Source organism: Coregonus clupeaformis, chromosome 20 (genome assembly GCF_020615455.1).
Source record: "Coregonus clupeaformis isolate EN_2021a chromosome 20, ASM2061545v1, whole genome shotgun sequence".
NCBI classification, from domain to species: domain Eukaryota; kingdom Metazoa; phylum Chordata; class Actinopteri; order Salmoniformes; family Salmonidae; genus Coregonus; species Coregonus clupeaformis.
This window is the reverse complement of record NC_059211.1, coordinates 23,453,469-23,469,381: the sequence shown is the minus strand read 5'-3', so window position 1 is coordinate 23,469,381 and position 15,913 is coordinate 23,453,469. Positions and strand designations below refer to the sequence as shown.

The following is a 15,913-nucleotide window of genomic DNA, read 5'->3' as shown; positions in this document are numbered from 1 at the left end:
CCACACAAGCTTAGAACGGGACCGCCGAATGCTGAAGCGCGTAAACATCATCTGTCCTCGGTTGCAACACTCACCACAGAGTTCCAAACTGCCTCTGGAAGCAACGTCAGCACAATAATTGTTCGTCGGGAGCTTCATGAAAATGGCAACCATGCACAATGGCTAGCGTCAGCTAGAGTGGTGTTAAGCTCATCGCCATTGGAAATGAATCGCGCTTCACCATCTGGTAGACAAATCTGGGTTTGGCAGATGCCAGGAGAACGCTACCTGCTCCAATGCATAGTGCTAATTGTAAAGTTTGGTGGAGGATTAATAATTGTCTGGGGCTGTTTTTCATTGTTCGGGCTAGGCCCCTTAGTTCCAGTGAAGGGAAATCTTAAAAGCTACAGCATACAATGACATTCTAGACAATTCTGTGTTTCCAACTTTGTGGCAACAGTTTGGGAAAGGCCCTTTCCTGTTTCAGCATGACAATGACCTCGTGCACAAAGCGAGGTCCATACAGAAACGGTTTGTCGAGATCGGTGTGGAAGAACTTGATGGGCCTGCACAGAGCCCTGACCTCAACCCCATCGAACACCTTTGGGATGAATTGGACCGCCGACGGCAAGCCAGGCCTAATCACCCAACATCAGTGCCCAACCTCACTAATGCTCTTGTGGCTGAATGGAAGCAAGTCCCTGCAGCAATGTTCCAACATCAGTGGAAAGCCTTCCCAGAAGAGTGGAGGCTGTTATAGCAGCAAAGGGGGGACCAACTCCATATTAATGCCCATGATTTTAGAATGAGATGTTCAACGAGCAGGTGTCCACATACTTACCACGTCATGTAGTGTACGAGTGTTCCAGCATGTCAGAATTTGTTTTCTGTGGGAGAGAATTAACTAAAAACTAGAGATGATTAAGAGGGGAACTCAATGTCCTCAGAGCTGGGGAAGGACAGAGTCACAGAGTTTACGAATACTGACACACACAGACACAAAACAAATATAAGTCTCCGCACACTCAAAGACATGCAAGCATGCACAAACATACTGCACATTCATACAGCAAGGCACATGCACACACACATAATACTATAACCCTTGAAACAATCACAATGGCAAACATTGAATAGACTTCATCTGATGCAAATGCCACCCCAACGTGAAGACCTGTCTGCTAGAACTCATGACGCATTGGCTTTAGATTCTACAAGATGTGCTGTCAGAACTTCTCTACAGGCTTCACTAAACACATTCCAATATGAATAAAACAAAGGCATTCTTTCCTCCTCTCCTTTGTGACTGACTGCTGTAATATAGAGTAGATGAAGGAAGGAGAGGAGGGGGTTAAAGCCAGGTGTCTAATAGTACTGGAACATTGTCTTTCTCTGTCTGTCTCCCCCCACAGGCTGTTGTTGTCCAGTTTGTTGTGTTCTGTGATGCTGCGTTCCGTGGCTGTCTGTCACCACACCACACACAGCAACACGCTGCCTGGTAAACATGATGTGACAGAGGAACTGACAAGCTTGAGAACAAGGGAATGAACTGTGTGTGTGTGTGTGTGTGTAACTAAAGGGTAAAGAAAACAACGACCGTGGAGGCTGTGAAATAACATTAATGCCCATGATTTTGGAATGAGATGTTCGATGAGCAGGTGTCCACATACTTAAGAAGGTTATTTGAGCAAAACATTTTTGTGAACCAGCGATTCATAACGTTTGAATGGATTTTCTGACCGATGCATGCTACATTTGGATCGTTTTGTGTTTCCGTGGACCAATGCACTCAGATCTTGAACCGGGTCGGGCGCATCGGTGAATCGTTACAGCCCTACTATTCTGCCCTTGAATTGAACTTACAAACAAATATTTTCCGAGGCTGAAGCGTAACAAGAAATAGTTGCACTGAAAGAACTGTACAGTAACGTTGTTTCTAGCTGCTTGTCGCGTGCATAATAACAACTTTACTTCGGGTTTTCGTACATAATTCTAAGTACCAGAAAGCTCCACTAGGGGGCGCTAAACAGCATGGAACACAATGAAAGTCACTCTTAATCACTATAATAAAATAAATCTGTTACCTTCTAACAAGATGGCAGCACACTCCCCGCCTGGTATAATGAGATTGTGCCACTATGAAATAAAATATTTCTCCTCTAGGATGCTTCAGAAAGAAGAACAACAATCTCTGAGATTGGTCTCAGAAACACCTTAGCAATCCCTTGCTTGACAACCTTTAGTTCTACTTTCCTGACCTTTCCGTCAGTACTGGGAAAGGTTTTGACCACAAGTCCGACTGGCCAGTCATTTCTGTGCGTCTGACTGTCTTTCAATAAGACAACATCTCCCACTTTCACATTTGGCTTTTCTGCTGTCCATTTTCTGCGTCTCTGCAGTGTTGTCAGGTACTCCTGTCTCCACCTTTTCCAAAAAGTGTCAGCGAGACACTGGACTTGCTTCCACTGTTTTCCATGAAGATCGTTCATGTGGAAATATCCAGAAGGGGCTGAGGTAGCGTTGGTCTTTTGTGTCAGTAACATTGAGGGTGTAAGAATGGCAGGCATGTCAGGATCGGTTGACACTGACACTAGGGGTCTCGCATTGATTATTGCCATAACTTCAGACATAAGAGTGCTCAAGACCTCATGTGTGAGACGAGTGGAGCCCGTCTGAAACAGCATAGCATCAAGGATACGTCTGGCAACCCCAATGAGTCTCTCCCAAGAACCACCCATATGAGACGAGTGTGGGGATTAAATATCCAAGTACATCCCTTGTCTGAGAGGTATTTAGTCAACTCTGAGTCATTTGTGTCGATTCCCAGTTCCCTGCAGGCACCTATAAAGTTTGTACCTCGATCAGATCGTAGCACTTTTGCTGGACCGCGGATAGAGAAAAAACGCCTCAGCGCGTTGATGAAGCTGGATGTGGACATGGATTCGATGAGCTCAATATGGACTGCTCTAGTAGACATACATGTAAAGAGTACCGCCCAGCGCTTGGAGTCTGCACTACCACCTCTAGTGCGACGAGTTATGACATTCCATGGTCCAAACACATCAAGTCCAACACTGGTGAATGGTGGCTCTGATGTGAGTCTGTCTGCAGGTAAGTCCGCCATCTTTTGGTCAACTGACTTTCCTCTAACCTTACGGCAGGTGACACACTTGTGGATGATACCAGAGACCAGATGTTTGCTCCCAATAATCCAGAAGCCTGCTGCTCGAATAGCTCCATCTGAAAAATGACGGCCCTGGTGAGCCACTTGCTCGTGATAATGTCTTACCAGCAGAGTGGCGACATGATGCGTCCGTGGGATGATGAGAGGATGTTTTTCGTCTTGTGACAGGTCGGCAGAGGATAATCGGCCTCCCACCCTCAGCAACCCATCCTCATCAATCACTGGGTTCAGCTTTTTGAGTGTACTTTGTTTTGGTAACTCTTTTCCTTTCTCAAGGCATTTGAATTCCTCTTTGAAGACTTCATGTTGCACACAGTGAATGATTGCTGTTTTGGCTTGTGACAACTCACTTGTACTGCATGGTTTTTTACACTGATGCCAGCCTCTGCAGTTGTTGTCGTCCGCACTTTTGTGAAAGGATCTGGCAACATGAATGAGTCGTGCTGTGGCTCGATTGAGAGCTTTCCAGTTCGAGAACCTCTCAAAGCGATGAGAGCCGAATTGAGCTCCAGAAACCTTAGTGACGAAGGCAGTGACGTCTGGCCGAATCTCTGCGTCTGCGTCAGGCTCTACAAGGTCAAAATTGATGGTCTCAGACTCACTTGAGTTTGCTTGAGCCAGAAAAGGGGGACCTGAGAACCAACTGGTGTGCTTTAAGAGTGCGGCTCGTATAGGCCTGGTTGCATGGTCTGCTGGATTGCTGTCAGTGTTTACAGTTGTGCTTGGATCTCTCGAGTGCCCTGTAGAGAGAGAAATGTGTTGCTGATCTACGCTGCTGTAGTTCTCTTTCACCTGGATGATGTCAGGGCAAGGGCTCAGATAGGACGTGCAACCATTTTGAAGTATGTTTGTCCTGAACACGTTAACACTGGCTGGTCGGTGAGCCGTTCCCAGACAAACTTCCCCCACGATGACCCACCCGAGGTCGAGTCGCTGTGCATAAGAGTGTCGTGGGGCCCATTGATTTGTTCTCGTACCTTGTGTACCCTTAAGATGTCTCGTCCTAAGAGCAGGAGGATGGGAGCGTCTGGGTCCACAGCTGGAATTTTGTCCGCCACTGGTTGCAGATGGGGATGATGATGCGCAATGTCTGGGGAGGAAATCTCCATTCTATCGTCTGGCATCATGTCACACTCTATCAGAGTAGGGAGAGTGAGCTGCTTGTGTCCGTCTATAGACTCCACCATGAAGTTGACGGCTCTCCTGCCTGAAGTCTCTGTTACCCCAGAACAGGTCTTCATGGTGTATGGAGCAGAGTTGTCATTGATGTTGAAGAGATTGAAAAACTCTGTCTTGGCCAGAGATTTGTTGCTCTGTTCATCAAGCACTGCATACATTTTGACAGCTTTCTCTCTTTTCCCAGCTGGATAAGCTTTGACTAGGCATATTTTTGAACATGATCTTGGATTGGCTGCCTCACCACAGATCTCGGTACACTTTGAGGTGACTGATAGAAGAGCATCTTCACCTTGCTCCCCGCCATGCTCTTTCTCTGCTGTAGCGGTGTCTATCGTTGAAGGAGCTGGACCTGGATGCAGAGCAGCAAGATGTCTGTCGCTGTCACACTCGGAGCACTTGATTGACACCTTACAGTCTTTAGCTCTGTGCTGAGTTGACCCACAACATCGGAAACAAATGCCATTCTCTTTGAGATATGCTTTGCGCTCATCTAGAGTTTTGTATCTAAATCCGCGACACTTTTTAAGAGGATGAGGCTTGTTATGTATTGGACAGTGATGGTCAGGGCTTTCAACCTTTGTCTTACTGGGTTTGGTTTGGTGGTCTGAGGGCTCAGATGACACATCTGTTTTGTGTACAGTCACAGGTGTCTTGCTGTTGTATCTGACAGGTTTCTCATTTTTCACAGACACCTGGGTAGTTGAGGTGTAGAGGGTGAAGCTGGGGTCGTTTCTAATTTTCGCCTGGTTCCTGATGAATCTCGAGAAAAACGAAATGGTGGGAATGCTACCCGATAGTCCTCCTTGTATTTGGATCCCTGTGCTATCCATTTCTCTTGTAAGCTGAATGGAAGTTTCTCTACTATAGGGTTTACCCCACGAGATGTGTCCAGATAAGCGAGGCCTGGAAGGTACCCTTCTTCTTTAGCACACTCCAGTTCGAGAAGAATGTCACCCAGTTCTCTTAGTTTGTGATTGTCTTTGTTAGACAGTTTTGGAAATTCATCAATTTTCTTCAACAGTGCATTCTCGATCACTTCAGGTGTACCATAGCACTCTTCTAGTCGTTGCCAGACCATGTTAAGCCCTGCTGTTGCATTGAGAATATAGACAGATCTAATTCTCTTTGCTTGCTCAGACGACTCTGCCCCTAGCCACTTGGTAATTAGATCTAACTCTTCCCTGGCTGATAGATTCAAGTCTCTGGTCGCATTGAGAAAAGATGCTTTCCATGCCCAATAATTTTCAGGACGATCATCAAACTTCAGGAGTCCGGAACTCACCATCTCACGGCGCAGGAGGTACTTGGTGAGTTCTGGTGCCACTTGTGACTCAGGGAAGCTTTGTGTCGGTGACTGGAAGTGGGTCTGTTTTCCCTTTCCACCATGCTGCTTTTCATTTCTTTTGTACGGAGAGTCTCTGCTCATGCTCCGTTGTTTGCTACTTTCTGGATTGTGGCCTGTATCTGGGTCAACACTAAGCTCTTGTGTCTCTACTTCAAATGGCATTTCAGCAAAGTAGGGCCTAGCATGTTGTTGCACATACTCACGAGTACGTTGGACTGGACTTAAGGGCTGTGTCCCTGTGTTGAGTTCTCTGTGGAGCTCTCTGCGTTCAGACTCTACAGCTTCTTCAAAGGCTACAGCTTCAGCCAACGCAGCAGCAGCTGTTCTCTCAACTTGGAGAACATATAAACTCGCATCCAGTTCCGCCTTTTGTTTCATCACAGAAGCTTCCTTTTCAGCATAGGAGACTCTAGCACGCTGCGTCCGCCTTGGCACGTGCTTTGATGGCTGCATAACTCGCCGTTGAGGATCTGCTTGACTGTTTTGATGACCTTGATCTTGTAGACTGAGACTTGGTCTCAATGTGCTGAAGAGGCTCCTCCATCTCTCTTACTCGCTCCTCTTCCTCTTTCTGTCGAACACTTGCCTCTGGTTGCTGCATCGTAGATTGCTGGTCATCCCTAGGATCAGAGGCTTTGTTGGCCAATGAACGTAGAATCATAACCACCACGTGCGATTATTCTTGTGCTTGAGCCCGCCGTGATGATGTTTTTTCACTATTCTGCCCTTGAATTGAACTTACAAACAAATATTTTCCGAGGCTGAAGCGTAACAAGAAATAGTTGCACTGAAAGAACTGTACAGTAACGTTGTTTCTAGCTGCTTGTCGCGTGCATAATAACAACTTTACTTCCGGGTTTTCGTACATAATTCTAAGTACCAGAAAGCTCCACTAGGGGGCGCTAAACAGCATGGAACACAATGAAAGTCACTCTTAATCACTATAATAAAATAAATCTGTTACCTTCTAACAAGATGGCAGCACACCTACCATACACGCACATCACTTATCCAATACCTCACCCCACACACATTGACTCACACACATACCCCTTACAACGTCAATGAAGACTGGCCCAACCCACAGAGAATTAGACACCCACTACAGTACTGAAACCGCTTGTTAAAAGCAACAATGCAGCAATCATTCAGTTACCAATCAACCCCCCCCCGTGATGATTGGTATGAGCAGTGAGAAGATTGTAGGTGAATGCTGATTGGTCATTAGAGTTTTAAGGAGAGGGGCTTCTCTTACTTTGGCCAATGAGTTTTCTTTGGCTTTCTTCTTGCCCCAGGAGCCAGTAAGAAATGAGCTCTGAGTGTCGCTGGTTTTACCCTCCTCCTCAGTCTGAGTCTATAAACATAAACTGACTTATTCAGGGTGTGTGTGTGTTCAATTGATATTAGACTTGAACTCGAACTCAAAGGCTGTGAGTGACAGAGCGCTTCAACCTTGAGAGAAAGAGTGTGTGTGTGTGTGTGTGTGTGTGTTTCTCACCTTCTTGATGTCCTCTATACATTTGATGATGTAGCAGCGTTTGACAGTCTCCTTCACAGCGTATGCATCAGTGAGGATGGCCAGGTGTTCCTCAGAGGCCTGCTGTACCAGGGAGGTGGGCAGGGTGGGCAGGTGGGCTAGCTCCCACAGCACCTCCAGCACCTTCCCTGTGGTGGCCTCAGAGCGGGCCTCTCTACCAATCCTCCCGATCAGACTGAGCAGCTTCTGCCTCACACGGTCACTCTCCACCTCCCAGCTCTGGAACACACAAGTTACACCCAATCATTACTAACACATGCAAACACACACACACAATTTACTGTCCCACAGAGACGTTTCTAAGCACACATACAGACCTTCTGTATAAGGACAAACAGGTGGCTGAGCTGCTCGAAGTTGAACTTGACGGCAGCCGCAGCCATGATGGTGTGGATGTTCTCAATCACCGTGGACGACTGTCCTGCCTGTATCATCCAGATCTTGGAGAGCTCGTCCAGAGACAGTTTACTGCCCAGCAGCTCAATGATGCCTTTTATTCGATCACAATACTGGGCCTGGTCTATGTTACCTGGAATACACACATACACACTCCACCGTTATATTACTGGTCTTTGTTACCTGAAATACACACACACACACACACACTCCACCGTTATATTACTAGTCTATCTTATGTGAAATCACAAGTCAAGATAATATAATAACATAGATAATAGTCATATGTTGTTCCATTGTTAACATTAATATTGTCCTTACCCTCCAGTGCTATTGAAAGGACAGAGTTTTCCACCAGCCAGTCCAGCAGTCGGTCTGTGTCAATGGCATTCTTCACTGTCTTAGACACAGTACTCTCCTCAATCAGCTTAGTCACCTAGACATACATAAACACAGTTTACAGTTGAAGTTGGAAGTTTACATACACCTTAGCCAAATACATTTAAACTCAGTTTTTCACAATTCCTGACATTTAATCCTAGTAAAAATTCCGTCTTAGGTCAGTTAGGATCACCACTTTATTTTAAGAATGTGAAATGTCAGGATAATAGTAGAGAGAATGATTTATTTCAGCTTTTATTTCTTTCATTACATTCCCAGTGGGTCAGAAGTGTACATGCACTCAATTAGTATTTGGTAGCATTGCCTTTAAATTGTTTAACTTGGGTCAAACATTTCGGGTAGCCTTCCACAAGCTTCCCACAATAAGTTGGGTGAATTTTGGCCCATTCCTCGCACACGCCTTTTCAGTTCTGCCCACACATTTTCTATAGGATTGAGGTCAGGGCTTTGTGATGGCCACTCCAATACCTTGACTGTGTTGTCCTTAAGCCATTTTGCCACAACTTTGGAAGTATGCTTGGGGTCATTGTCCATTTGCGACCAAGCTTTAACTTCCTGACTGATGTCTTGAGATGTTGCTTCAATATATCCACATAATTTTCCTTCCTCATGATGCAATCTATTTTGTGAAGTGCACCAGTCCCTCCTGCAGCAAAGCACCCCCACAGCATGATGCTGCCACCCCCGTGCTTAACGGTTGGGATGGTGTTCGTCGGCTTGCAAGCGACCCCCTTTTTCCTCCAAACATAATGATGGTCATTATGGCCAAACAGTTCTATTTTTGTTTAATCAGACCAGAGGACATTCTCCATAAAGTACAATCTTTGTCCCCATGTGCAGTTGCAAACCGTAGTCTGGATTTTTTATGGCAGTTTTGGAGCAGTGGCTTCTTCATTGCTGAGCGGCCTTTCAGGTTATGTCGATATAGGACTCGTTTTACTGTGGATATAGATACTTTTGTACCGGTTTCCTCCAGCATCTTCACAAGGTCCTTTGCTGTTGTTCTGGGATTGATTTGCACTTTTCACACCAAAGTACGTTAATCTCTAGGAGAACGCGTCTCCTTCCTGAGCGGTATGACGGCTGCGTGGTCCCATGGTGTTTATACTTGCGTACTATTGTTTGTACAGATGAACGTGGTATCTTCAGGAGTTTGGAAATTGCTCCCAAGGATGAACCAGACTTGTGGAGGTCTACCATTTTTTTTCCTGAGGTCTTGGCTGTTTTCTTTTGATTTTCCCATGATGTCAAGCAAAGAGGCACGGAGTTTGAAGGTAGGCCTTGAAATACATCCACAGGTACACCTCCAATTTACTCAAATGATGTCAATTAGCCTATCAGAAGATTCTAAAGCCATGATATCATTTTCTGGAATTTTCCAAGCTGTTTAAAGGCACAGTCAACTTAGTGTATGTTAACTTCTTACCCATTGGAATTGTGATCCAGTGAATTATAAGTGAAATAATCTGTCTGTAAAGAATTGTTGGAAAAACAAGTTTTAATGACTCCAACCTGTATGTAAACTTCCGACTTCAACTGTATATAAAAAGAAGCGTCCACATGGACCATAGCATAATAATGAGAGCGACAACAGCGCTGCTGAACTGAACTCACCAGGAGTGTTTAGATCTAAACTAGACAAAGGCATCCTGTTTGAGTTTGACCTCTAACCCTTGACATTGTAACCCCTGACCTCTCACCTCTTTGAGGGAGTTCATTTTGGTGGAAAAGTGAGGAGTCTTCAACATGCGTAGCAGAGTGTCCAGGCGCAGGTCGTCCACCACAGTGACCAGGGCGGTCTGGAACCTCATACACAGCAGCTTGATGGCCGACAGCAGCTCTGGGATGCTCACCAGCCTCTACAGGAGAGGGGGAGAGGGGGGGGGGGATACAAATTATGAGCCATCACCTGATGCTGGGTTCATAGGAAACTCTGAACAGTCCGACTGGGAAACAAAGAGTTGCTTCAGACTTGGAAGCTCGTAATGAACCATTTTGGACGTTGGACACTTATATTTCTAAAGTTTACGAGAGCTTCCCAGGGTATGTAGAGCAGGGCATTGTGGGTATATAGAGCAGGGGGTATTGTGGTACCTTGTCTTTGAGATCCTTCTCCTCAAGGTTCTGAACATAGGTGATCATCTTATGGATAACAGGATCCAACATGGGCTACAAACACACACACACACACACACACACGTCATTATTAGTCTCATTAACTAATCAACAATGCTGTGGATGTACCGTTTGATGCGTGTCTTAGTGTGTGTTGGAGGGAAATGCCTTACCTGCACCAGGCTGGAGTTGAGGTATTCTGCACACACAGCTAGAGGCTGGACCAGAGCGGACACACACTGCAAAAAGACAGACAGTTACATACAAACATACTCTCAAAAACCAGAGTGGGTCGTCTCCCACGGGTGAGAGGGTGGGGGGGGGGCTTGGGCAGCTGCATCCTCCGGTGCCAGAGAGAGATTAACATGCTAATGGTGGAGATCGTCTGGGCTGTGAGAGGGATCAATGTGTGTGTGGTTCCGGTTAGAATCCTCAAAGGAAGGATTCACACAAGGAGGCCTAAGAGTAGCCACACAACGGAGCATTTAACTGAGCGAGGCTTCAGGACTGTGTGAGTGTGTTTGTGTGTCCTTACCCCGATCTCTATCTCCTCTGTATTGAGTTTAGCCTGGATAGCAGTGAACCCTCCCATCTCTCCAAACTAGAGAGAGAACAAGAAAGAAAGGACATGAAGAGATGAAGAGACAGAAACACACAGTCACATCGCTAAATACAGCGACAACACTGAACTATCCCAGAGGTAGGTGTGTGTGTGTGTGTGTGTGTGTGTGTAGGTGGGGCTTACCAGATTGACCAAGTCTACCAGCCAACCATGAGGCTCCTGTAGAAATAAAAGCACACATACATAGGTGATCAGTCAGTCATTTTTTTTGTCCTAGAGCAACAACCACGTGACCTCACCTTCTGGTAGTTGTTGCTAGGTGAAACAGCGAACATGGCTTCCTCTCCAAACACCTCGCTCCAGTTCCTCTGACATGCCTTCATACGGTTCTTAAAGTGGTACTCATTGTCTGGGTTAAAGGCCTACACACAGCGAGAGAGAGAGCGAGGAAGAAAGGTTATCCTTTGTAAGGGAGGTGTGTAGATGTGATGCAGCAGCGTGTGTGTGTATATATACTGTATGCAACAGGTGTTTGTATACCCACCATAGCCAGTACTCCCATCAGCCCAACAGGTATGGGTTCCTGTTTGACCCTCTCAGCCACCAGTTCCACCAGTAACATCAACATGTTATAGATCCCCTCATGGATCTCTGTCCCCCACTTATGGACCGCACTACTGGTCAGGAGCTAGAGAGGGACAAGAAGGGGGAGAGCGAGGGCAGGAGGAAGGAGAGTCAGTGAAAGTGGCAAAATTACACCAAACGGTCTTGTTAAAAAATGCCAGTTTCAAGAAAGGAAGCGTTATAAACAGGTTATACAGCGCTCACTCATAAGCGTTATGTTTATACACACACACACCTCATCTTCTTAAAGGCTTCATGCATGCATACACACACACACAACTCACCTTCTTAAAGGCCTCGTGCATACACCGGTCCATAAACCGCTTACAGTTCTCATCTGCATCCGCCAGACCTGAGAGATAGAGTGTGAGAGAAAGAAAGTGAGAGGAGGAGAAAGCGAGGGAGAAACTCTAGTTGTTTGGCAACTGGGTGTAAAATAAGAATGTGTGAAAAGCATTCAACAGGGACAGCATGACACAAAGCCCACACACTCACTCACTCTCTCTTACCGTGTTTAGCTAGGCAGGTGGCTGCGACCAGACATTTGCCCAATGACTCCTCTCTCTTGTAGGGGATGGACCAGTGGTCAGTGAACACTCTGCTCTCCAGTTCATACAGGTTAGTGGTGGGGAACTCCATACTGCTCCCGGAACAGTTCCCATTCTCATCATTATTCCTCTGAAACACAAACACTTTATAGTTCTACTGTACTTATAATGCTTTATGACAGTGTCAACAGGATGAGAGAGAGGAGAGCGTGTGTGTGTGTGTGTGTGTTCTGCCCATTCAGTAATGCATACCAATATATGATGGATGGAAGGAGGAAGGGGGAGGGAGGGGGAGGGAGAGAGAAGCGTCAGGTTTCAGCACTCCTCCTTCATAGAAAGAAATTGAAAGTTGAACTCTGGATGGATGGATGGAGGGAGTCATGGAGATGAGCCTTTCTCTAAGACACAAAGGTCAACAGCCAAACATTCCACTGTTGGGGAGCACCTACCAATCAGAAACCTCTGAACAGCACAGTCCAATCAGATACCTCTTTCTGAGGTTAAGAAATATGGACAACTGTTGACCTGCCGCTTACAGAATAACTGTGGATTAACTATGGAGACACAAGTGGCCAGTTTCCCAGATTGAGTCAACTCCAGGATCACTAAGCATGTTTATAGGAGAATCTCCATAGAAAGATGTTTTAGTCTAGAAATAGATACATCTGGGTTAATAGATAGAAAAACATCCCCAAGTAGTAACTAGCTACTGCTGATCCAATAGACTGTTAGCACTGTTTCCTGTCAGCATTAGGCCTATTAACACAGTAACAATAACAGGACTAGTGTTGTTTTGAAGCTCTGGGCTTCTCTCAGGGGGACAGGGTGTGGTGTCTGTGTCTTTCCGGTGTGTTTGTTTTTATGGGAGTGTGAGTTGCAGTGTGTGTGTGTATGTTGTGCAGGGCAGCTAAGTAACTGAGCCCCCAGTAAGTCTGGCATATGAGACTGTGTGTGTGTGTGTGTGTGTGTGTGTGTGTGTGTGTGTGTGTCTAAAGCTATAATTAGAATGGCAACGCAGGGCCACAGAGCTGTGACATGCCTCCTAAGGCACAAACAGCAGAGATGCATAACAAGCTGGAGAGGGAGAGAGCATGGAGGAGAAAGAGTGGGATGGAGGGAGGGAGGGTGTCTTGCACAATGGTCTGAATGTGAAATATTTTTCAAATCTAACCTGGACGGACACATTTAATTAAAAAACAAAACAAGGCTGCTTTGATGTCACAGTGCAGACTGTTCCTGGAAAATGGGGTACATTTAAAAACATTTCAGAACATTTTGCAACACTGTGCCCTACTGAATGTAACCCCGGTGTCATGTTTCTTCTTAGGGACCGCTTGTCTTCAGCACAGAAACATCCCACTAAATCAACAACACCAGACACACACATGCCCACACCCTGGTGATCAACGTCACCCTACACACTTTTTCCCACAGCGATGAATACATCTGACATGATCTACTGTGTGTAGCGAACAGAGACGTACCCACCCTAACCCTAGAGAGATACACACCTGGTGGCCGCTACACATTAGGCATTAGGCTTCCTCTCCTCTTCTCCTCTCTGCTCCTCTGCCGTTCATCTCTCCTCCCCTAGCTTCATCCTCACTACAATGGCTTCCTCTCCTCTCCTTCCTTTCAATAGTCTACTGAGGCATTTTCTTCTTCATTAGCACGGATCTGAGCAAACTGGATAAGTGAGAGCCATAACCATTCACCTTCACCAGTCCAGTTTGGAAGTCAAATTATTTGCACTACTGCATCTCCAGGTGTGCATTCTCTATGCATGGCATTTACTGAGTGAAAACAGACAACTGTTGACCTGCTGTTGAAGCACCCACCCCCTCCCCCTATTCTGTACATGATTGACAGCTGTATTCTGTACATGATTGACAGCTGTCCTCCAGCTGAGGTCGTCACAGGACAATTGTGTCAAACAACCGATCAAATGTTAAGTCAGGATTGATGAAACAGTGAGATTGTATACGATACTGAATCAATGCATTAGATGCAAAACTCTAGTGACACACTGAGATTCAGAAATACATGCTGATGTCTCCAATCAGCGTGTATTTTAACTAGATAGCTAGGTAGGGGCTTATTGAACAGTGTTTTGATAAGCGCTTACCTAGATAGCTAGTTGTATTTGCCGGCATTGTAACGTTAATGTTCAGAAAATAGCTAGCTGGAAACATTTGATGCTAGCTAGCTAGCTAGCTAGCTAGTTCGCTAAGACTGCAGCTATGCTGGTGTTTTTCCAAGAAGATACCGACCCTACAGTTACGCTTGTTTACATTGAGCTGCACTGAGGTCGGAACGGAATCATGGTTACATTAAGACACCGTGGAGCCAGCGCGAGATATGGGTCGGAAAACGTACCTCAATGCAGATATGGGATATGCCACTAGTGATGGGGGGGAAAGAAAGTCGATACAGTTGCGTATTGGGATATTATTTTAGATGATATGTCGTATCGTTTTGACAATATCGCAATATTTTTTTGTTGTTGCTAGTTTGCTGTACCAAAATTCCAGTATTTTTCCTTCATAGCTTGTTCTCCAAATTATTTTTCAATAGGGAGACAATTTCTTTAGAGCATTTATTTCCATGACTGATCAAAACTCATTTTATCATTGCTCTCCCTTGTCCCTCTGCAGCAGCAATATGTTTGGAACATCGAATCGCAATAAAATCATAGAATCGTGAGAATCGAATTCCAAAATGGCTGCGGTGGCTACTGCTAGCTAGAATGAGGACGAAAAGTCAGTTTTCCAGGAAAACCAGCAGTATTTTCCAGGCTCAGATCCAGGCTCTGTCGTAGCCGGCCGCGACCGGGAGACCCATGGGGCGGCGCACAGTCATTCGTCCAGGGTAGGGGAGTGAATGACCGGCAGGGATGTAGCTCAATTGGTAGAGCATGGCGTTTGCAATGCCAGGGTTGTGGGTTCGATTCCCATGGGGGGCCAGTATAAAAAAATTTAAAAAATGATGTATGTACTCACTAACTGTAAGTCGCTCTGGATAAGAGAGTCTGCTAAATGACGTAAATGTAAATGTATTTCAATCTTCTCGATGGAGCAGTATGGATAAAGGTACAATTTGGAGTACAGTGGCATGTCCCATCCTAGCCCTTGATCATGACTCTCAATTCCATTAGATTACACATAAGAGTCAATGGATGAAGGCGTCTTCTGTACGGGGGAGTTTTGTTAAGAGCCCAGACGCTCGGTCTGAACATTGACACGCATCACTTACGGTACGGTTTTGGAAACATAAAGGACCTTATCTTTCATATCAGTGAGAAATAATTTTCTAAACACTAAAGGTTAAATTGCTACACACGTTTATAGGGTTAGTATTCCCACACTGCCATATTGTGTGTATTTTGTATTTGTGAAATTATTTCCTTCCCTGTGGTCCTCTGTAGCTCAATTGGTAGAGCATGGTGCTTGTAATGCCAGGTTAGTGGGTTCGATCCCTGGGACCACCCATACGTAAAAATTTATACACACATGACTGTAAGTCGCTTTGGATAAAAGCGTCTGCTAAATGGCATATTATTATTATTATTATTATATAATCTCTAGAACCGTACCGCAATTGAGAATCTATTCACGTTTAGATTAAGTATTTGTCGGTTTTGGCTAGCAGAGCAATTTCGCCTTTAAACAGAACATGGGCTAAGGAGTAACGTTAGGCTCCTTTAGTCCAATATTGGGTTAATCTCATCCCTGCATTGAGGTAAGTTTCCGACCCATATCTTGCGCCAGCTCCACGGTGTCTAAAGGCCAATTTATGTTTGATCCTGCATTGCGGTCCGGAGGCTCCGTACAGAGGGTGTGACGCAATTGCGGAACCTCCAGAGGCTTGCGGAGGCCAAAATGAGCTCTGTACGGCGATGCTGTGCGCCTCCCAAATGTTGTAACAATATGGAGGGCTCCGTATAGCTCCGCATTGACATAATTGGTTCACGGTAGGTGGAGGCGGTACATCCTGTATAAACGCAAACTCACTTCCTTGACAACAAACATGGAGAACTTTGAAG

At 45.6% G+C, this 15,913-nt stretch overlaps 1 protein-coding gene across 3 annotated transcripts in view; it reads right to left on the bottom strand.

Moving 5' to 3' along the window:
* LOC121533329 (ubiquitin carboxyl-terminal hydrolase 24-like) overlaps positions 1-15,913 on the bottom strand; it is a 44,351-nt gene that overhangs the window by 22,069 nt on the left and 6,369 nt on the right. For 2 of the 3 annotated variants that reach the window (XM_045205417.1, XM_041839158.2), the window contains exons 2-14: positions 11,833-12,001; positions 11,608-11,675; positions 11,244-11,387; positions 10,999-11,121; positions 10,883-10,918; positions 10,673-10,738; positions 10,311-10,376; positions 10,117-10,191; positions 9,723-9,881; positions 7,942-8,056; positions 7,542-7,753; positions 7,186-7,443; positions 6,943-7,041 (exon numbers count right to left, since the gene is read on the bottom strand). In XM_045205417.1, the coding sequence (XP_045061352.1) occupies positions 6,943-7,041; positions 7,186-7,443; positions 7,542-7,753; positions 7,942-8,056; positions 9,723-9,881; positions 10,117-10,191; positions 10,311-10,376; positions 10,673-10,738; positions 10,883-10,918; positions 10,999-11,121; positions 11,244-11,387; positions 11,608-11,675; positions 11,833-12,001 (1,590 nt within the window). The remainder of the gene's footprint in view (positions 1-6,942; positions 7,042-7,185; positions 7,444-7,541; positions 7,754-7,941; positions 8,057-9,722; positions 9,882-10,116; positions 10,192-10,310; positions 10,377-10,672; positions 10,739-10,882; positions 10,919-10,998; positions 11,122-11,243; positions 11,388-11,607; positions 11,676-11,832; positions 12,002-15,913) is intronic. The other variant, XM_045205418.1, reaches the window with a different exon arrangement.